This window comes from Mytilus trossulus, chromosome 3, assembly GCF_036588685.1.
Source record: "Mytilus trossulus isolate FHL-02 chromosome 3, PNRI_Mtr1.1.1.hap1, whole genome shotgun sequence".
NCBI classification, from domain to species: domain Eukaryota; kingdom Metazoa; phylum Mollusca; class Bivalvia; order Mytilida; family Mytilidae; genus Mytilus; species Mytilus trossulus.
Genome location: NC_086375.1, coordinates 74,082,739 through 74,106,133, shown reverse-complemented (window position 1 = coordinate 74,106,133; position 23,395 = coordinate 74,082,739). Strand labels below are relative to the sequence as shown.

Here is a 23,395-nt window from a genome sequence, read left to right as displayed (position 1 = left end):
GTCCTAAATAAATGACTAAAACCAACGTCATGTACAATTCTGATAATTGTCTTCTTTTGGTAAAGCATTTGTTGCCATAGTTGTTTCTGATACCTCCCATCTCCTTGATAATATTGTGTCCGTAATATAATTCTTTTTATTGTCATTTCAAACATTTCCAAATTATTTTCATGTAAAATTCAAACACCACATGGAAGAGTGCAATATTTTTTAAAATTTATTTCAGTTTAATAAATTAATCCATATAAACTGTAAAAATATAAAATAGTAACACATATTGTTTATATCATATTTTAAAACTAAATTATACTTGTAAACAACAATAAATAAAGCATATTAACAAGGAAAATAAAGCATAAGATAATCGACTATTAAAAAATAATCTTAAGTTGAAGGGTTTTTATTTAGCTATCTATTTTTATTTCTATTTTCCAAAACTGCATCTTGTACAAGTAATTCATAGTAGTATTAAAGCAATTATTCTGTATATGTATAAATATGTATACCAATATTAAGATAATTTTGGGATTTATGTGTCATTCATATTTGTGACTCTGAATGTAATGTACATTTAGTTAAAATCTATATAAAAAAACGTTTGGTTTTTATGGATCTACAAAAATAAATTATTTCAATTTCATTCTATTTCAGAATTCAATTAAGGATTCTGATTTCAGCATATGAACTATACAAACAATTTCTATGCTAAAATTAATCAAGATAAAAAAAGTTATGAAGGGGAATAATATATTTTTTTCAGCTATCCATTTTGGGCAGACTAGCGATATTAAAATATGATAAACACAGATGAAATGTAAGCTTTTAAGGCTAAAGGATACGTAACATTTTATGAATGTAAAGCAAGGTCTGATGGAATAAAATTATTTATTCCTTTCTAGTAATCAAGATTTATTAAAGATTATAATTCAAAAAAAATAAAAGACATTACCTCTAATTTCAAACGATTTTGTTTTACAATACTTTTATGATTTAATGCACTAATTTGATAAAGACTGTTTTATCATTATATTATCAACTATCAAGACCATTTAAAAACCTATTTTTATATCAAATCGTCCTTCTAGCGTTCATGCATATAACTTAGCGGCAGAGACCAAATCAGTTCACTCAAAGAAAAGACAAGAGACTTTGTTAGGAAAATATTATACACACACAGTTTATAAACAGATGTATACTCTCAAAAATAGACCTGATTTATAAAGACCGTTTTTGTAAAATAAGCAATTTGTGCTTAGGGTTGTGTAATAAAATATTGTATCCCCTTTTTATGTTTCGTTATTTCCCTATAATATACTATTATTTAGGTTGTGAACACTAACAGTCTTTTTTCATATTTATATATATTTTCAGTCATATAAAACAATACTAAGGTTATAATTTTGCATTTTGAAATAGACTTGTATCTATTTCTGTTACATTCCAAAAGATCACACATAGTTGTTGCGCAATTCATATACTGTTAAGTTTTCATATTGTGTTTACATATATTTGCTTTCAACTTGGATTTTGTATGTAATAATGATTTGGAGAGTACTATAATTTTAAATTGTTATAACTTGTATACAATCCTATTTAGGCAATAAAATATTTTAAACTGGACTGTCTCAAGTGCCTGTACAGAGTTAACAGCCTTTTTCTGTGGTTGTTTGTTGATTAATGTCTGTCATATTCGATTTTCGAAAATTGTGTTGTATCAATTAGGCATTTAGTTTTCTAAATTGAATCGTTTCTTTTTTTCATGTCTTATCCGTCTGGCGTATTAACTTATAATCCTGGTACCTTTGATAACTATTTACACCACTGGGTCGATGCCACTGCTGGTGGACGTTTCGTCCCCGAGGGTATCACCAGCCCAGTAGTCAGCACTTCGGTGTTGACATGAATATCAATTATATGGTCATTTCATAAATTTTTGGTTTACAAAACTTTGAATTTTTCGAAAATCTAAGGATTTTCTTACGCCCAGGAGTAGATTACCTTAGCCGTATTTGGCACAACTTTTTGGAATTTTGGATCCTCAATGCTCTTCAACTTTGTATTTGTTTGGCTTTTTAATTGTTTTGATCTGAGCGTCACTGATGAGTCTTATGTAGACGAAACGCGCGTCTGGCGTATTAACTTATAATCCTGGTACCTTTGATAACTATTTAGCCCACTATTAGGTGTGGATTTTTCTCACTGTTGAAGGCCTTACTGTCACCTTTAGGTGCTCACAACTACTGCATTCGAATTTTGGTGGATAGGTCTCTCATTAGCAATCATACCACATCTCCTTATTTTTATATTAGAATATATGATTGTCCTACTCATAAATATATGAACACCTTGATAGCATGAACATGAAGAATGATGTAACAGTTCTCTGTGTCTAAAGATAATAATTGATTTTAATTTGACATCTAAGACTTAAAGTTGTTACTATCCATAGTACAGTGGTGTTTGATAATAGTATACAATATGGCTATCCTTTTAAATCAAATTTGCAGCTAATTTTCCTAGAATTAACAGGAATATGACGTTGTTGACCATTTGTTCCGTTGGTTCGTAGATTGATTGATTTATGTTTTACACCACTTTCACGCTACTGTGCTATTCCGTGATGGTCACACTTTGTTGGTCTAGAATACAAGAATACGGAATCGGAGAGAACATCCGACATTGGTAGGGAAATGTTGGTTTATAGATTGATTGATTGGTGTTTTACACCACTTTCACTACTACTGTGCTATTCCGTGGGGGTCACACTTTGTTTGTCTAGGATACAAGGATTACCCGGAGAGAACAACCGACATTGGTAGGGACATGTTGGTTAATAGATTCTCAAGTTTGGAATACCGGAGAACGACCGACATTGGTAGGGAAATGTTGGTTTATAGATTCTCAAGTTTAATGTTGTCAGTTTGTATGGACTTCGCCCTTTTATAATTTATCTTGGTGTCCGGTATTTTAGCCGAATTTTGTGTGTCATGTTAACTTATTTTGTTATTACACAAACATAGTTTCATGTTAACTTATCTTGCATATATGTCAGTTGTGCAATTGCTATTATAAAAGAAAGCATTTAAATACAAAGATTGTGGACATAACTGGTCATTTTTGCTTCACAATGAGTAAAAATCCAGGTACCTTTTGATAACTATAAGCAGAGAACCATTAGAAATAAATATATTAATGGTTTCAACTAAACCAAAATATTTTCTTCATACTTTAAAATCTTAAAATCGTCTATAATAATTAGCACTGTTCCTCCAATAGTTAACATGTTAATTGACTCATAACATTTTTTTCACAAGATTTACTAGCTTTCTCAGGTTAACAAATCAATAGCACTTTCCAATGAATTATGTTGAAGAATATCTTGTAAGGTAGCTCTATCACAGTGTGGAAACATTCCATGTAAAGTATCCAGGTCATTTGAAACAGGCATGTTGGTATTACTATATGCATGGGCACCTCTTAAATTACTTGGTGTATCAACTTCAGATACAGGTTGAACTGATGCAACAGCGTTAGATGAAACGGTATATGAGCCTCTTGATTTGAATTCTGTATTGCCTGAACCTGAAAGAAGAAAATATATAGTATACAGGTACATATAGAATTACAATGCTTTGTAAGTATATTTGATCAGATATAATATAGTCGCAAAGGCATAAGAAACAACAGATAAAAACAGGTTTGAAGAGTTTGTGACCTTCATTGATATTTGTTATTAACAGTAAACACATTGCATGGGGTAAATCAGGTAAAAGAAATAAGAAGAAAATTATGTAAAGTTTAAAGTACAATCACAAAAATACTGAACTTCAAGAAAAATTCAAAAAGAAAGTTCCTAAACAAATGACAAAATCAAAACCTCAAACACATCAAACGAATGGATAACAAATGTCATATTCCTGACTTAGAACAAGCATTTTCTTATCCAAATTGTCACTGAAAACATCTAGTCATCGCATGTGTTCTTTTAATTTTAATTTATTACTATCTTTTATAGTCAATAAACATTTTGAATAATACGTAAGATTGAAGATATGTAACACGAAATTTAAATATTAAAGTAAATAAACAGGGAGAGATTAAACATGGAAACATGAAAATCTGGAAAACTAACTTTAGTGTTTGATTTAAGTCCAATTGCACATGGCTTTCTTTGACACGATTTGAAGTTATAAAGTGGTTTATGACATAAAGGGATACAGTAACACTTTGGACACAATTTAATGATTTTATAAACTGTCCGTATTATGGAATTACAGAAGACTTGAGTCTTCCTCCCGAATAATAATAATCATTAATCAAAGATACATGTATTGACAAAAATATCAAACTACAAGCTAAGTTAAAACAGAGTAAGTCTATAAAAACTGACCAAATTTAAACCTTAGACATTATAAACCAACAGATCGACAGGGAAAAATTACATATGCTTGACTTCTTAGAGAAACTGGTGGTTAAACCTGGTTTTATAGCTAGCTTGTAGGACAGATGTTTATAGATCCGTTATATTTACAAATTTAATGATCATCAATAATAAATGCAACAATAATTGAGATCCAGCAGCCAAATTGTGTAAACACATACACACACTAGTACTGTACCAATTAATACATTAAATAAACTCATCATAGATACCAGGACTAAATTTAGCAAATATGCCAGACGCGCGTTTCGTCTACTAAAGACTCATCAGTGATGCTCGAATCAAAAAAGTTTAAAAGGCCAAATAAAGGACGAAGTTGAGGAGAACTTAGAACCAAAATTCCTAAAAATAGTTTTGCCAAATACAGCAAAGTTAATCTATGCCTGAGGTAGAAAAGTCTTAGTATTTCAAAAAATTCCAAAAATTTGTAAACAGTAAGTTTATAAATATAACCATATCAATGACAATTCATGTCAGCACATAAAACACCCTTTAATTTAAATACATCATATGTAACGAAGACACACACTAAAGCGTTTTTGTAGTTGATAGTACAAACACAAAGAAGTACAAATAAGTCAAATATAAATACAAATAAAATAGAAACCAAAAAAAAACACAACACAAATCTCTTGTAGCCATAAAGTTTAGATGACAGCTGTCATTTTCCTTGATAGAGGATTGCTACTCACTAGGAAACTATTTAACCAAAGGTTTTAAAGGGTTAAGTTGAAATCGTCCCTTCGTAAATTTTAAGGACGCCATCACCAGTTGGTTGACCATTATAGAATAACCGTTCCACAGATGGTATCGGATATGTTCCTTACGTCGTAACTACAATACCCTTCCCTTTACACGAATGTGACCTACCGAATTAAGACTATAATATCACAAGCAACAAGACGGATGCCACATGTGGAGCAGGGCTGCTTACCCTTCCGTGCTCGTGTTGCTTAGTCTTTAGTTGTCTATGTTGTGTCTTCTGTACTATTATTTGTCTGTTTGTCTTTTTTATTTTTAGCCATAGAGTTGTCAGTTTATTTTCAATCTACAAAAATGTATAAGTTTGACTCTCCCTCTGATATCTTTCGTCCCTCTTTTAAAAATTTTCAAAACAGAATATGATGAATGTATGGCACACCATGACTATGATACTGAGCTAATCAATACATATAGACGATGAAACAATTATAAATTAATATCAGATAACATTTAGAGGGTTCCTGGCATTCTATAAACTAGAACTGTGACAAAACAAATTCAAGTTACATACTGATTAAATCACACACAAAATCATAGCATTAAAAAATGAACTATGCAAATGAGATCAAGGTCAGATGAACTATACTACTGAAAGGCCTTTAAAGTTGCTAAACTGTAGGGTGACACATTGCTTTGAAGGGAAACCTTCACATTCGATCTGTTGTAGAAGCCAACGTAGCTTATCAAAATTATATAATATAGATATAAGATGTGGTATGGGTGCCAATGAGACAACTCACAATATGTTAAAAGCAAATCATTTTGGTTCAAAGTGCGGCCTTCAACAAAGACGATCGGCTCACACCGAACAGCAATATATTCTGTTTGCATGTAATGTTCTTCCTTTAAAAGTACTTAGATTGATTGGTCAGTGGGGTCATGTGTTCTAGATAAATTTATGAAAATCATATGCGTCATTGTATCATATTCTCACACCTAAGAGTGTGAAAGACAAATGCGAAATATTTTCTTTTTGCATAATCAGGGAAAAGCAATAAATAAGATCACTAAAGTCTTGTAAACATATTTTCTTCGAAATGAAAAAAACAAACTTCAAAAGATGATGCATGCTGAACTAAATCTTTGCATTCGATTTCATTATTTTGTGAAAAAATGCTTTATCGTGAAGGTTTAGATATTCAAATATATATATTGCAAATTATTTGAACAATATTTGAAAATATTTGGTATTTAACATGCTTAATCGTCACGTTTCAGATGTAAATTGGGAATATACTCTGAAATAATCGTACATGTGCAGATGACGAAGCACTCATGAGCAAAAAAGAAAACAGATATGCAAGTACAAGTCAATATGGCAAACATTTATGCCAGCATAGAGGGGTATAAAATACAGCAAAATAAAAGTGTTGCTATTAATATCATATTAAATTGATCAGGTAAAGAAAAATTACTGGAAGAATATGCAATGGTTGAAGCTTCTATGCCTAGAATCGAAAAAGCTATTTTATTTCAAATACACAGAACCAATTCTATGAAACAATTTATTAAAGCAAATATCGAGGAGAATAAACCCCAATCAAGGAGAGGTCTCTATGCTCTACTTGGCAGTGTCATAATGAAAACGGACTGAATATAGAAACTATGATACATCTGTACAAAATCGACATCTTAAGCCCTGGTCACAACGAACCCACGTCACATATATGCAGCGCCACGACAAGAAATGTGTTCAAATTGCAAGTCGTCTGTGATCGGATTGCGACAGTCGCACGATATTTTGTGTATTGTAGCGCTGTCGTGTATCGTTGGACAAAAATTGGACATGCGCCTTTTTTGCTCTACGATTTTTTGCCGTGTCACTGTCTTGTGGCTGTCATGAGAGTGTCTTGTGATAAACACCTTGTCGTAAGTACCAAAATAAACCATTTTGATAAAAAAAAAAATCATACGGCTGTCGTCCAAATATCTCAAGCCTGTCACAAGACACTAGTGATACAGTCGCACGATCGTCTCCCGAATACAAAACTTCGTACGAAGCTCGCACAACATTGATTGTTTGTCGTACGACAGTGGTACTTTGTTCATGCATCATATTTTGTTTTATTTAATTAATAAGAATACAATTCGACAGGAAGAATGTTTGGAAAAACATACCGTCTACCGCTTAAAGAGGATGGCTATTCCACCAGAACGATTACGCTTGACCTGCCGAGAAGGCGCCTTGTCGGACTCCAAAATGTGGTCCTGTAAGGGTTTATTCGAGCCGTTGAACAGTAAAGGAACCGACGAAACGCCCGTTAATTTTTCTTTTCGGGTGCAGCCTGGTTTAAATTCGCTTAACAATTATAATATTAACTTCGTCTACTTGGACCGAACTTCATAAAATGACAATGAACAATATTAAAAGCAAATGGCAAATAATAAATCGGGCCTCCTTTTTATATATACTAGTAGTTCTGGATAAACGCGCGAGTGACTAACGACTGTTGTGCGACAGTCGTACAACAAAGGCACGACATTGAAACGACAGTGGCATGCGCATCACATGAAATGAAAACCTGAAAAATAGCCCCAAACAACTCACGAATGTCGTTCGACTGTTGCAGGGCCGACTTCTTTTTTTTCTGTCGTGTACCAATCGTGGAACCATTGAGGACATGTCGTAGTTGATGTGTCCGCTAGAATATTTTTTTGATATTTTGGACGACAGTGCCTAAACTATTGTATAGAACTTTCACTACAAAAAATCGTAGGATCTTTTGTGATCGGGGCTTTACAAGTGTTATTATAAGGTGTTGATTTTTAACACTACGATCTCTTATTCTGGAGAAATTGGAAAAATTTCAAAAGACAATGCTCAAGTAACCAATGACAGTACCAACTCACACACCAGATGCAGCAATCAACATTTTGAGAGGAATATTAATAGTTGCGGCACAAAAACACATAAAGGTTATGATCCTTCATAAATGTATTTACTCAATCAAACGAAAGCATATTAACAACTAGCAAGGAGGCAACTATGCATGAAGTGAATGATTATAACAGCTGACTTATTTTTGGTTCTCAATGCTCTTTTACTTCGTACTTTATTTGGCCTTTTAAACAGTTTTTGATTCAAGCATCACTGGCGAGTCTTTTGTAGACAAAACGCGCGTCTGGCGTTAATATTAAATTTTGGTCCTGGAATCTATGATGAGTTTAATTGAAGTAAAAACGATCATGTTAAAATACTAATCAGGAAATGCAATTAAGTGGCTAGATATTCAGAAAAAGGAAGAACAATTAAGTTAAACCAGAAAAGGAATCAATGTCTATTGGAGTGAGTGAATTTCTTTCCTATGACGATTATATCGACTGTCAATACCTTAACTGTGGTGTATTTATGCCAAGGGAAATACTTACAATATTGCGTATTAAGCACTAAACTCCAAGATACAGCAAGAGTACCTACCAAGTGGGTCTCATTTGGGTCTAAGCATGACGCGTGATTGCCGTTTTTTGTAAGCTTGACACGTGGACGTAAAATTATTATGCCGTGAAAACGAGAAATGAAGTGAAAGAGAAATTACAAAAAAGAGAGAATTGCTTCCGTACATAGTGTAATCGGGATACGGGAATCTCACAAAACAGTAAGCGAGATCCGTGATTCGAACCCCCAATGAGACCCCTAACCAAGATTTAACTGTTAACTGCTACTTATATACTTGAACCACTAGGATATACAAAGACGAAACTGAAGATCAGTGTATTGCATGGATAAAGAAGAGACAACAGAACATTTCCTGATACCCTGTGAAGCTTGCAACTACTTGTGATTATCAGTTCTACAAAATCACAAATAAAGAACTTACAATTGAGATAACAATACAAACATTAGAGGTCATTACTAAAATACAAAAGAGATATAGTAAACACCCGAAATAAAACTTCAAACAATAAGTCAAACATTGGAAAATTTTGCAAAGAGATGAATATATTGTAAAACAATATATGAAACAGATGCCTACCATTGCGAAACTTTTAAATAGGGAAACTTTTGAGAAGGGACCCTTGCTAAGTTAAAACTAAGCTAAAAAATCCTGAAACACCATTAATTAATTATATTTATAAGTACGTCTGAACCAGTGACAACTCTAAAACAGATTTATCCATCAGATCACCAGCAGTTATGGTGATACATGGTTGAGTACCTTCTGTATATACAACTCGTCTAAACATCAACCAAACAATGTTAGATCTGTAAATTTGCTTTCGCAAGTTTTTTGTTCCCCCCTCGCCGGGATTGGAACTCATGCTACTGAGATATCGTGACAGCAAATCGCCTGCACTGTATCTGGCGCTAGACCACTCGACCACCTGGGCAACACAAAAATAAAGCTTTCGGTGGCCGGGTGTTACCTTTCCTCTCCAGTGTTAATTTAGCGTCGCAATACAGTACATGATATATAAGGCATAAAGATGGAATCTTTACATATCAGCTAAATTATCTATAGTAAAGGATCCTACAAATTAATGTAAGATACAGTCACAGAAATAAATTATATAGATTTATCCATCGGACCACCAGCAGTGATGTTGATACATGGCTGTGTACATTCTGTATATACAACTCGTCTAAACATCAACCAAACAATGTTAGATCTGTGTTTTTTTGTGCTTCCCATGCCGGGATTCGAACTCACGCTACTGAGATACATTGGCTTTAATTTTTGCTAGATGGAAACTGTTTTTGAGAGTCAAAATTACCCTTTTACACTGAAAACAATAATTGAATGAGAAATATTCTGTTCCATGGAACCCTTTAAAACTTACTTTTAACATTTCTTAAACAAGCATAATTGTTATAATGAATTAAACATGAATTTCAATCAATATGACTGACAGTGAATGAAATTAGGTTAAAGTTTAGACGCTTTTGTCAGGAAGCTGCCCTTCCCTTATACAAATACTATTTTACCAATCTTTATATTTGTACAAGATAAATAATGTAAAAATGAACTTGATGATGAAGCAATGCTTAACAGAATTAAAATCAACATTACCAAAACTAAGAAATAAACATTTCATTTGCTTTATGCAGATCTAGATATCAGTTTATATCCTAACTGGTCAGCTCCGCTGAATTTTTTTTAAAACAAACAATCTTACCTGGTTGCCTGTCTTCATTAGGCTTTCTTTCTAATCGGCTTAAAAAATCATCAGTCTTTCTGGAATTTAAAACACGGTTATTGTTAACAACATGGATAGTATACTATATAACTGGGTACTTTATATTCACTTGATGTGTTTAAGCTTTTAGTTTAACCATGTGCTTTTAAGGACCTTTTGTTTTAAATTTTCCTCAGGTATTTTTTTTCTTCTTTTATCTATTAAATTTTAGCTAATTTTGGCAGCAAAACTAATTCTTGCTAAAATTAACACTATTCATATCCTTTTCAAAACAATTTACAAATTTTAAGTTCTAATAATCTTAATTTATACAACACTAGTATAAGCCTAAAGAAACCAATTTATTCAAATATAACAAGTACATGGATTCCACACGGTCATTTTCTATGTTCAGTGGACCCTGAAATGGGATAAAATCTCTAATTTGGTATTAAAATTAGAAAGATCATAAATTCATAGGGAACATGTTTACTAAGTTTCAAGTTTATTGGACTACACCTTCATCGAAAACTACCTCGACCAAAATATTTAACCTGAATTGGGGCAAAAGTATGAATCGATGGATGAACGGACAAACGATTGAACAAAATGGCCAAAAGACCAGAAAACATAATACCCATAAATGGGGCATAAAAACGCATAGATGTAACAATAAGTGATTACTTTTTAATGATAAACAAATTTGTTGATCTCTACCATTAAATTAGGTAAAAAAGAAGTTTGTTTTCTACCTCATGTCTAATGCTATGTTTGAAACTGACTTTAAACATTGTATTGGCTTGCTGAAAAATAATTAATGCTATCAAAATAAGAGCATTTTTTGTTGTAAAAGATTACTATAAATCTAATTTCTACTAACTCTATCTAGCAAGAATAAATTTATGTTTGTTTTGAACCTATGATGGATTGCTGACCCTTATAAATGAAATTGGCTTGTGAAAAAAATTGTGATATCATAGAAAAAACACTTTGTGTAGAGTAGAATTTGATTCCTATATAAATCATTTTTTTATGGTCACAAGACATAGCTTTGCCTTCTTTAGGTCCATCTGGTTGTGTGGTCAAAGGTATGGTCTTGTGGTATATAATTACTTAGTCAATTTTTTTGCAAAATCAAATATCAAACAGCAGGTGTTATTTTTCTATTAAGATTTCAGGATAAATAAATGTTGTCATAATAAAGTTCATTTAGACCACAAATTAATAAATAACTATTTAATAGCAAAATGTTTGACAGTATTTTTTTATACCAAGCCATGTGATCACAGACATAGCCTTTTTGCAAATCAAATCAGTATGAACTAAATATCAAACAGTAGGTGTTAATTTGCTACAAAGATTTCAGAATAATCAAAATTGTCATAAAATTTCATTTCAATTGAATAATTCACAGTGCTTGTAAGCACTGAAAGGTAAAGATTCCTTCAATATATTAGAGTGATGTTAAAATATTATAATTAGAGTGATGTTAAAATATTATAATTAGAGTGATGTTAAAATATTATAATTAGAGTGATGTTAAAATATTATAATGAGAGTGATGTTAAAATATTATAATTAGAGTGATGTTAAAATATTATAATTAGAGTGATGTTAAAATATTATAATTAGAGTGATGTTAAAATATTATAATTAGAGTGATGTTAAAATATTATAATTAGAGTGATGTTAAAATATTATAATTAGAGTGATGTTAAAATATTATAATTAGAGTGATGTTAAAGTAGCACAATACAAAGATTTTTTATCCATAATCAGACAACTTTAAACTGGTGCAATTCCTCTCATCCTTCTTTAAATTATATAAATGATGTACCAAAAGAAAGCAAAAGGATTAATCTTTCAAAGTGTGATAATTTCATTATGACATAATTGTTATGTAATTACCGGTAGTTGATATATTGTGATTTCCACACTTGAATTCAGCTACTTTGTTATTCATAGCATCCCAAAATATTTTATAGATTCCTGTACACAGTTTGACCTCCAATGCAGGTACTGTGTCAAATATATCCCACACACATTGAACGGGAAAGTGCCCTGGAAAGGGGAAGCCTTTTTTCTGGTTTAAAATTAATTTTAGAAGTTCAGAACAAAAAGATGTAGGAGAACAGAATTTCAAATTTGAGGAATATAAGCTGTTCCTGAAATGGATATTACGCGAAGAATCACTTTTATTATCATTTATTTATTTTCATACATTATAGTTCATAGTTCTGATACTAGATGCTGAGGTTTATTTGAGAGGGAATAACAAAAAATCAGTTTTTGAACTTTACTTTATTAAGGTGGTACCCAAAACTTTAACTAAAATTAATTTGGCTCGTTTAGTTTTCTTGAAATTTTGACAAAGTATTTACTTTGACCCTTTGGCAAAAATATAAAAATTATAAAAAAAATTGAACCAACCGTTTATCACAAAAATTACACTGGTTATATAGCAGTTTGATGAACACTTATTTTGATCATTGAGAAGCTTAATATTCCCTTAACAACACAATGTAATTAAAACATTTAGCTGATTTTACAGAGTTATCTCCCTGTAGTGTTAGGTACCACCTTAATGTTACAAAATTATAATGTACAATGAAACAAAAGAACAGACCTAGCATACTCAAATGTTCTTACTATGCCAAAACATTGCATACATGATGCCTGGTTTTTATATACTAGTATAAACAGAAAGACATGATTGGTTCTTTGGAACAGTATATATATATTTTTTTTTATAATCATATAAATAGAATTTTCAAGTACAATTGGACCTTCTATTCATAAAGAAGGAACTATGACTCTATTTGGTCAAAAGTTCAAAAACATCCATTGCCTAAAGTAAATTTGAACCCCTAAGTGACAAGTTTAGAAATGTAATTTGCTAGACTTCCAATACAGATGTGTCTGTTGCCTATGTCATGACTAATTTTCAATTCTATTTAAATTACCTTCTTCTGTCTTCATCCCATTTATTTCTTTTTTCTGCTTCTGTCTGATGTGATTTTAATTTATTCTTGTCTGCCTAGAAAAAAATCATAATCTAAATATAGTGTGTAAAAAGGGTTATACAAACAGCAAACACTACTATTCTCCAAAATAAGTCATAACTTCTGGTTAAAATAATTTTTTGTTATTAGTTAACTGTTAACTTATAATTGACAAAATCTTTATAACAGTATCAACATTGTTTGTGTAAAAGTATTTTTTGTATTATATTTATTGCTTAATGCAAGAGTGACATTCTTATTGCTTAAGGCAAAATGTCTGATCAGAACTGAATTTACAAAAAGAAAATTTCTGAACAATAGTTTAAAATCTTAAAATTGAAAATAATTTTAGATTAAGAATATATGCATAGTTAATTCATTTACTTGTGCTAAATTGTCAATTTAACCAACTTTGATTAAAAACAAGAATGTGTCCCAAGTACACTATTGCCCCACTCGCACTATCATTTTCTATGTTCAGTGGACCGTGAAATTGGTTTAAAAACTCTTTCTTGGCATTAAAATTAGAAAGATCATATCATAAGGAACATGTGTACTAAGTTTGAAGTTCATTGGACTTCAACTTCATCAAAAACTACCTTGACCAAAAACTTTTACCTGAAGCAGGACAAACAAAAGGATGAACGAACGAACAGTCGAACAAATGGATGAACAAACAGACCCACAGACCAGAAAACATAATGCCCCTCTACTATCATTAGTGGGGCATAAAAATGCTTTTTTTTTATCCAGAGCAACTACAGCAGGTAACAAGTCTTATTTTTTTCTTCATTAATAAGAAAATACAATTAAAGGACCTGTATTTTTCATTTAAGGTCTATAAATAATACTGGCATATATAATGAAATGAATATATCCATAGCATCCATTAAGGCTGCTGGTCCATCAGTAGCACCATCTTCAACCAGGGCTTCCAAAATTATTGTTAGCCAGCCTGACATTTTATATATTATCCCAATTTTAATCCCTTCAGACTAATTAGACAAAAAGCAATTATGGTAATCAGTAATGACATTAAAAATAAACAGCTGCACCATGAGCGCATGATACACCCGACGTCTTATGTGGAAGTTATATGCAATAATCATAAATGGTTTCTGAGAAAGTTTAAAGCAATAACCATATATGGTTTTTGAGACACGGTGGGAAACCCCCCACCCTGGTTTTTTTTTTACAAAAAACTAAATATCACTAAAATAAAATTTTGAATTAAAACCAAAGAGTATAAAGATCTTAAGATTAATATAACAAAGAAGTTTGTAAAGTTTTAAGCAATAATCATAAATTATTTTTGAGATACGAAACCCCCCACCCTGTTTTTTTTACAAAAAAACTAAATATCACTAAAATAAAATTTTGAATTAAAACCAAAAAGTATACAGTTCTTTAGATTACTATAACAAAGAAGTGTGTAAAGTTTTAAGCAATAATCATAAATTATATTTGAGATACAGCGCGACATGCAAAAAAAACTCCCCTGTTTAACAAAATACTTAATAACTCAAAAATAAAATTTGAATCAACGCCAAAAAGTATACAGATCTTTAGATCAATATAACAAAGAAGTGTGTAAAGTTTTAAGCAATAATCATAAATTGTTATAGAGATATGGCACAACATGTAAAAAAATTTTTACAGAATACACAATAACTCAAAAATGAAATTTTGAATCATCACCAAAAAGTATACAGCTATTAAGATTAATATAACTAAGAAGTGTTCGATTTTGAGATATGGCGCGACATGTAAAAAAAACCTCCCCCTTTTTTACAGAATACACAATAACTCAAAAATGAAATTTTGAATCATCACCAAAAAGTATACAGATATTAAGATTAATATAACTAAGAAGTGTTTAAAGTTTTAAGCCATAATCAAGAATCGCTTTTGAGATACAGTGCGACATGTGAAAAAAACACACCCCTGTTTTAGTTACAAAGTGCCGTAAATCAAAAAGTTTAAATCTAATTTTCACCAAAAAGTATACAGATCATTTGACCATCATAAGAAACAACTATATTAAGTTTCATGAAATTTGGATAAGTCGTTCTCAAGTTACGGTGCGACATGTTTACGCCGGACAGACGGACAGACAGACAGATGGACGGACACCGGACATGTGTATACCATAATATGTCCCATCAAAATTTTGACAGGCGTATAAAAACTCAGCTGCACCATGAGGGCATGATACAACCCTCATCTTGGGTGTGAATTTTTATTCTATAAACTTTACTTTTTGTTTTTGAAAAACACTTTTTCGTAATACCAGATGTTGACTTGACAATGGTAAAACATGGACCAGATATGGATACGTAAAATTTATGTGCATTTACAAATCTCAATTTAGTACTAATTTAGTTTAGTTTAAGTATTTTAAAAGTAGCTCTCTCCCCATTATTTCTTCATTAAAATACTTGAAATGCACGTACGATAAATGTATCAATGATAATTTTAGCACTTTTGAAGAGTAGGGATACTTAATTAAATTTCCCACCTGTGCCCATGAGCACTAGTTCAAACAACATGTTCTGACAACCTTTGAATTTTTTTTATCTAATCCTTTTTATAAACCATTTCTAAAAGTATTTCTAATAATTTTAATCTTTTCGAAAAAAAGAAATTTGATGTTTACCGATGAAATGCAAGAAAATATCTTTGAATAGACCAAACAATGTCCAGTACAATCTACAGTTTACCTGTCAACTAAGCAGGTTAAGTTTAGCTGTCCAACAACTAATTAACCTTGATTTATAATGAGAAGGTATTATAGTAGGGTTTGTTTTAGTTTGTTACCCCTATTTTGTTTTTTGTCCATGGATTTATGAGTTTTGAACAGCGGTATACTACTGTTGCCTTTATTTGATAGTATTTATTCATCATGTCACTTTTATGACCGTAATATCTGGCTGTTGGCAAAAAGTTGGGTCAAAAAGATTGCAAAAACTTCCCAATTTTTGGTGGTTTAAGTTGAAGTGACTGTTTCTTGAAAAGTTGATGACTGTTTCATGCTTATCCAAGGCTTAATATATGACCATTTTGGAATCCATGTCTTTAACGTGTTGTAATAAAATCTTTGGAACTTAAATTTTGTTTTAAAACAATTATAAATATTTCAAAAACAAATGACCTGTTTACTGTTTGATTAAATTTGTTTGTTTGGCCTAACCCATCACTTACTAGATCTCTTTGTTTTTTCCTTTTCAGTTCTATTTCTTCATCTTCCTTTTTCTTCTGCTCTGTTTTGTATCCTTCTCTTTTCTCCTGGTTAAACACAAATAGTATATTATACATGTATACAAAAGACTCATTATTAAACAGATTTTAAACTAAAAGGAACATTTCCCTTGGATTAGATCTTTTAAAAAAAAAGATTATAAATCTTTAAATGCGGTTCAGTCTTTCAGACAATAAGTGAATTCAGTAAGACTTATATCTCATCCAGATCATGATGATCACTTGGATCAGATTGTTCTGATGAAAAAGAGAAAAGAAACAATATATTCAAGGTTGCTAAGCAAGTTAAGACTAACTGGTTCTTCTAAAGTATTTCGTATCCTATAAATTTGTAGGTGTGAGATTGCCCACAATGCAATTTTCCATAAAAAACTACAATTTCTAATAGGCATAACTCTGGCAAAAATAGATGATTGGTGTATAGAATATCAATTACTTGTCCAAGACATTGCTGATATAAAAACTTTGATGTAACTTTTATAAAATCTGACTTGGGACAACCAGTGACTTTACATAAATTAATGTATATGAACTAAATTTAAATAATGAGTAGAAATGACATCAAACAAGTCTTTATAAATCAATTCATTCACTTGAACTGATTGTGTTTAATTTCTGTCAAGTGAATAGGTTTTGGATTATAATCCAAAATATATTGACTATTGTATGTTTTCCATAGTTAATTGTTCTGCATTTTGTTTTTAATTCCCTCTGAATCTGATCATAAAAGGTAAGTTAATCCGTCACATGTTTATGGTGGTGTTGTTTTAACCATACATGAATAATATACAAGTTATCATATGTAACAAACTTTGAAATACACATTGGACATGACTTACTCGTAGTTTCATACTTGGATTTTTGTTGTCCTGAATCAATCTATTTCTTGCCTGCTGCTCAGTTATAGCTCCTCCTCCTAAGGTTCAGATTGAATAGTATTAGTATATGAAGTTATAAATGCCACTCAAAATCTCTTGGTTTTTTCGTGGGTTCATAGCATGGAAATAATCTCACATTATTAGATAAATCATGACAAAATTAATTACCATAAACTCATTTTTAAAAGATCAGGTAACTGAAAGCTTCTTGAAAAATAATTTCAACAGCCATCTATGAGGAAAACACATAAGAAAATTTAGAATTTAAAAGCACAAATATTTCAAAGATACCTTATGGCTCATTGTTTGAAAAGCTCCTTCTGGATATAATTTTTCAATATTTTGTTTAACTGCTAGTTTTTTTTTCTATTATAATCCTTTCTGTGTTTTTATTTGCCAAAAACAAATAAAGCATTCAGATAAAAAAAAAATAGAGAATGGGACACAGATGATGCCCCTGCTTGAATATATCTTGATATAAAAGGGACATAACTCAAGTAGGGTAAAATTATCTCATGCCAAATTCAAACTTGATCTCATTTTTGTAGTAATTCAGATGTATGTACAATTTCTACACTATATGGGTGAGATGAGAAGTATTTGGTATCCAATATATGTTACCTGCAGTTCCAACATAGCTCAGAGGACCAACTTTCTTCTGTTCCTTGTATTGTTGATAGCTTGCTGTTTCCTTATCTGCCACTGTAAAATAGTATGTAATTTTTTTTAGATTATGTGAATGGTTAACACATATGCATGTCATGCCATTATTTCATATCTATAATAAATACTAATATCATCCTGACATCACACAATTTAGAAGACTCATTAATAAAAAGGATTTCATTCCTGGTGAAGATCAATTAGGACAAGTTGCAACCACCACATGCATCCTTAAATAGGAAAAAAACGTCATTTCTTTTACAAAAATCACATCAAATGTTAAGTAATGCAATGCTCCCAACCCACTCATTAAACCTTAAATTCGGTATTCTTGTCTGCATTGACTTTCAGACAGCACACCTATATGGTAAACAATGCATTTTCACACAGAGATCACTGACAGTCAATTCATTTTATTAAAATACTTCAAACAATACAACTAGTGACTTTTATTTTATCTCAAATAAACAAAGTGAATCTTGTTCCATTCATGTGTATCTCAAATTTGTTATGCAAGAATTATTTCTAACTTGGAAATTTTATATCTAACAATCTAACTTGATCAGATTCCTGACATTGATAAATATAAATATCTCTTGAATTGTAAAAGTCGTAGACAATTAGATCTGGAGGTGTACAATCGATATATACATGTACTTACATCTCTGAAATTCTTGTCTTTTTTTCTCATTTGGTGATATCATTGTATAACAACCTTGACTGAAGAAAACAATCCTAAGATTAATAATTAAATATTAAAACAAGAAGGAAAAATTTCTTAGTGACATTTTTCAAAAATGTGAGTTAAGTATATAATGTTATATTGGATTTTTTTTTTGAGACACTTGTTATGATAAGGTATATGAGATGGGTTGTCCCTTGCATTCCTACATGTACATTTATTAATTATGTTGAGCTATTATTCAAAAAATGATAACACTATATTCACAGTGTGGGAACGGAACTGTAGGGTTTTCTAATGTTTTGGTCATTCAAGAAACTGTCAAGCGGTGCTCTGACATTCGAAAAATAACAAGTTGCTTGATGGAAACTTTGACAAACTCTTATGTCATGTATGTTCCTTTATAACGTTTCTGCTTCAAGTTTTGATAGCTAAAACATTCTTTATGTAAATATGAACCAATAAAATAATAAGAAAGATATATGCATCAAAACGTTTTCCTTAGAATGGTGGAGCTCCGTGTGAAACGATCAAAATTGTCACACAACAGCGATCAAAAATGTAAAATAAACATCGAAAAATCAATGTTTGCTACCTGGATTTTCACATGTACCTTTTCTGATATAAATGTATAGTCTTACCTGTCTGAAAGTTTCGAAGCCATTGTCTCAGTAGAAATCCAAATATATTCATTTTCTCCATGTCGGATATTTTTATTGACTGTACAATCGCTCGCAAGTTGACTGTAATATCACTCGGAGCCTTCCTGTAAATCACTTGGAGCTTTCCTGTAGAATTGCTTCGCCAAATTAATCAAATACATTGCATATGCATTGCATTGGTTGTTTATTGCTGTCCTATTTGTTCATCTATGGTATTTGAAGTGAAAATAAGCACAAAACCAGTCATTTTTACAATTAAGATTCTATCAAGGAACCCTTTTAAGGTGACTATATCAGAGACAAAAACAAAACGTGTACACTACACATAAAAAAGAAGATGTGGTATGATTGCCAAAAAGACAACTTTCCACAAGAGACCAAAATGACACAGAAATTACCAACTATAGGTCACCGTACGGTCGTCAACAATGAATAAAGCCCATACCGCATAGTCATCTTTAAAATGTCCTGAAATAACAATGAAAAACGACTTCGGAAAACTAACGGCTTATTTATGTACAAAAAATGAACGAAAAACAAATATCTAACACATAAACAAACAACCACTGAATAAGTATACAAGACAAAAAGAAAAGGACAGTACAAAATATGTTAAGAATCTAATCTTAGATAAAAATGAAAATAATCCTCGTACAAAATAAATATATATATATATACCGAAAAGATTCTCTGGAAAGTTAATTGGCATATTTTGAATTTTACTTAATATATTATTCACCAGCAATTTTAGAAAAATAATAAATACATATTTGAACAATACAACAAAGAATTTTTCAGCACAGGATCGGGATATTGTTACTTGATATGTACCATAGTTTGTTTGAAAAAGTGTGAGGGAATCGACACATACACCACAGTTCCATATCAACACTCTGATTGGTTTACCAGAAGATTGAAAATGGTCATGTGGTGTATGTTAGATACCTCACACTTTTAGCAAGAAACTACATTGTAACACATTTTCTTTCCTGTGATATAAGTTGAGAACTTTGACACATGTCATTTACCAAATAAAAAAGTGATTGGCTATATGTGAAGATACACCATAGGATGAACTAAATTCCAAAGCAAAGCTTTATCGTGAAATTTAGCCTCTCTCATGGTGTATCTACACATACCCAACACTTTTTAATTTGGTATAACAAGGAATTCGAATGTGGAATTGTGGTAGCTAACCACTGACCCAAGAAAAGACACATATATGTCAATAAACATGATTTTAAAATAGAAGATGTGGTATAATTACAAATGAGATGTCTGTTTATTACAAGCTATACATGTAGCTACTGGTAGAAAAAGCTCCAGTAAAATTAAATTTTATCAAGGATGGGAGAGGACTTGTTATCTGAAAGACAGAGAAAACACAAAATTCTTCAACATTTTTTTTTTATATCAATGTCACGATTCAGGAAGGTTTTAATATTCCTTACTATAGCATCCGACAAACGAAGGAACAGTTGTTTTTATTTAGGGAAAACAACATTTTATCAAACCACATTTATATTTTCAACATAAAAATAAGGAGATGTGATATGATTGTCAAAGTTAAAAAATAAATGGATTTAAGCAATTACAGTCGGCTATAAAAGGTCCCGAAAAGAAAAATAAGAATCAATACCTTTCGAATTTAAATGACGGCCTAATTCATAATAAAACAATTTACGAAAAACATAATATGACAGACACGAACCAACGACAACCACTGAACTACGAGCTCTTGACTTAAAACAGGTACATAAAGAATTTGGCAAGGGTAACAAATGTTTGTGTGCGCTTACTTCTCCCCAAAACTATCACAGCACAAGACCAAACTATAAAAATCAGATGAATAATCGGATCATCATACTATCATTGACGATATCAGACCAGGTGCGGATCCCGCCTTTCTACAAAGGGGGATCCAAACCACGGAACACCATAAAAATCGACAAAAATAGGCTTCAACCACCAAAAACTCCCTCATCCCGCATACCAGATCTGCTAATGCAGGCTGCAGCCATTCAAATAAAATGTTCAAAAATCATTAACACTTTTGAGTGTGTAATTTAGGTTAAAACAAAAATCGAAAACAATACCAAACATCGTAACAGAAAGGTGAGAAAAATCATACCAGACATATATTGTATTGGATTGCAGTAGTTTTAATAAATATTTAGATGACAAAAGTATCATGGAAAACATAAACTGATCATGAATGTGGCAGAAGAAGTTTAGCATTATCTACTTAAGAGTTATAATTAGTCATATGCCACTAGAAACTATTACAGCAAAATGCATTGACTAGCTTGCTTGTTAGCTGGACTGTGAAGTCATAAGAAGGTTAAGTAGGTTACCCTCCTTTCAGAGTAGTCTAGTTGGCCAAACGATGAAAAGAAAAGCTCCGAGTGATATTACAGTCAACTTGCGAGCGATTGTACAGTCAATAAAAATATCCGACATGGAGAAAATGAATATATTTGAATTTCTGCTGGGACAATGGCTTTGAAACTTTCAGACAGGTAAGACTATATATCAGAAAAAGTACATGTGAAAATCCAGGTAGCAAACATTGATTTTTCGATGTTTATTTGACATTTTTGATCGCTGTTGTGTGACCATATTGATTGTTTTACACGGAGCTCCACCATTCTAAGGAAAACGTTTTGATGCATATATCTTTCTTATTATTTTATTGGTTCATATTTACATAAAGAATGTTTTAGCTATCAAAACTTGAAGCAGAAACGTTATATAGGAACATAAGAGTTCGTCAAAGTTTCCATCAAGCAACTTGTTATTTTTTTAATGTCAGAGCATCGCTTGACAGTGTCCCGAATGACCAAATTATTAGAAAACTGTACAGTTCCGTTCCCACACTGTGATATTGAACAAATTATTCAACAACTTAAATTCTTATGATTGATATTCAGCACTGCCATCATAAGGGAATTGTGATTATGTACTCATGGAACACATATCATTTCTAGTTTATCCTGCATAATGACAATCACATAGACGCTTGATGAACATAGAGCAGGGATATAGACGATCCCATCTACATGTATCTGGTAAATGATGTCACAAAACATACAATTTTTTTCGGTGAAGGACATAACTTGAAAGTAGTTTATTGAAATATAAACATGATAAACTACCAATAAATGGTTATTTTCTGACCTGTTCATTTCGTAGAATATGAAAAAAAAATTGTCAGAAATTTATGTTGTTCTTTTTTTTTATGCCAATTGATGTATGTATCCTGACCTCAATAGAATAGAGAATGAAAACAGATTCGTCAAGAAGACAACAGTCAGGGGGGAGAGAGATAACAGCCGAATCTATTAAGTATTTAAAAAAAATTATTTTAAATATGTTAACATACTATGACATTCTCTGGTCAAGAGGTTGTTGCTGAGGTTGTAAATTTTCTGCATCAGAATTACTTGTAAGTGATCCCCTGCCTGCTCCTGTTGGTAAATTTCTCCCTCCGGTTGCAAGTGATCCCCTCCCTGCTCCTGTTGGTAAATTTCTCCCTCCGGTTGCCATTGCACCTCTGCCTCTGTTCGAAGTTGTTTTGGGTACTGTTCCTCTGCCTCTGTTCGAAGTTGTTTTGGGTACAGTTTCACTGCCTACTGCTTGATTTTGATTGTTAGGGTTTCTACTTCTGACAGCAGCTGGTTTACTTGCGAATGTCTTACTCATATTGACCTACTTAGTTCTTTTCATAGGAAATTTCCAAAAACTGTTTTCAACTTTCACTTTTGGTAACGGATGTTTTGTTTACATTTCTAAATTTAGAAACAATACGGAATGGTCTCGAAAATATGCGCGGACCACCTTTGTCACATCAATGATTTGTGAACGGCCCCATTTGTATAGCCTATATCTTATAAAGTTTATGAGATATATTGAAGTTATAAAAATAGCGAAAT

General features: G+C 31.6%; 1 protein-coding gene across 1 annotated transcript; it reads right to left on the bottom strand.

Annotated features, from left to right (window-relative positions):
• LOC134712387 (uncharacterized) lies at positions 1-23,263 on the bottom strand. The gene is made up of 8 exons (XM_063573881.1): positions 22,846-23,263; positions 18,781-18,839; positions 18,078-18,158; positions 17,418-17,494; positions 16,522-16,605; positions 13,282-13,355; positions 10,319-10,377; positions 1-3,582 (listed from the first exon to the last, which is right to left on the bottom strand). Exons 1-8 carry the CDS (start codon positions 23,163-23,165, stop codon positions 3,329-3,331), a joined length of 1,008 nt encoding a protein of 335 aa, XP_063429951.1. The 5' UTR covers positions 23,166-23,263; the 3' UTR covers positions 1-3,328.
• Between the last annotated feature and the right edge of the window lie 132 nt (positions 23,264-23,395).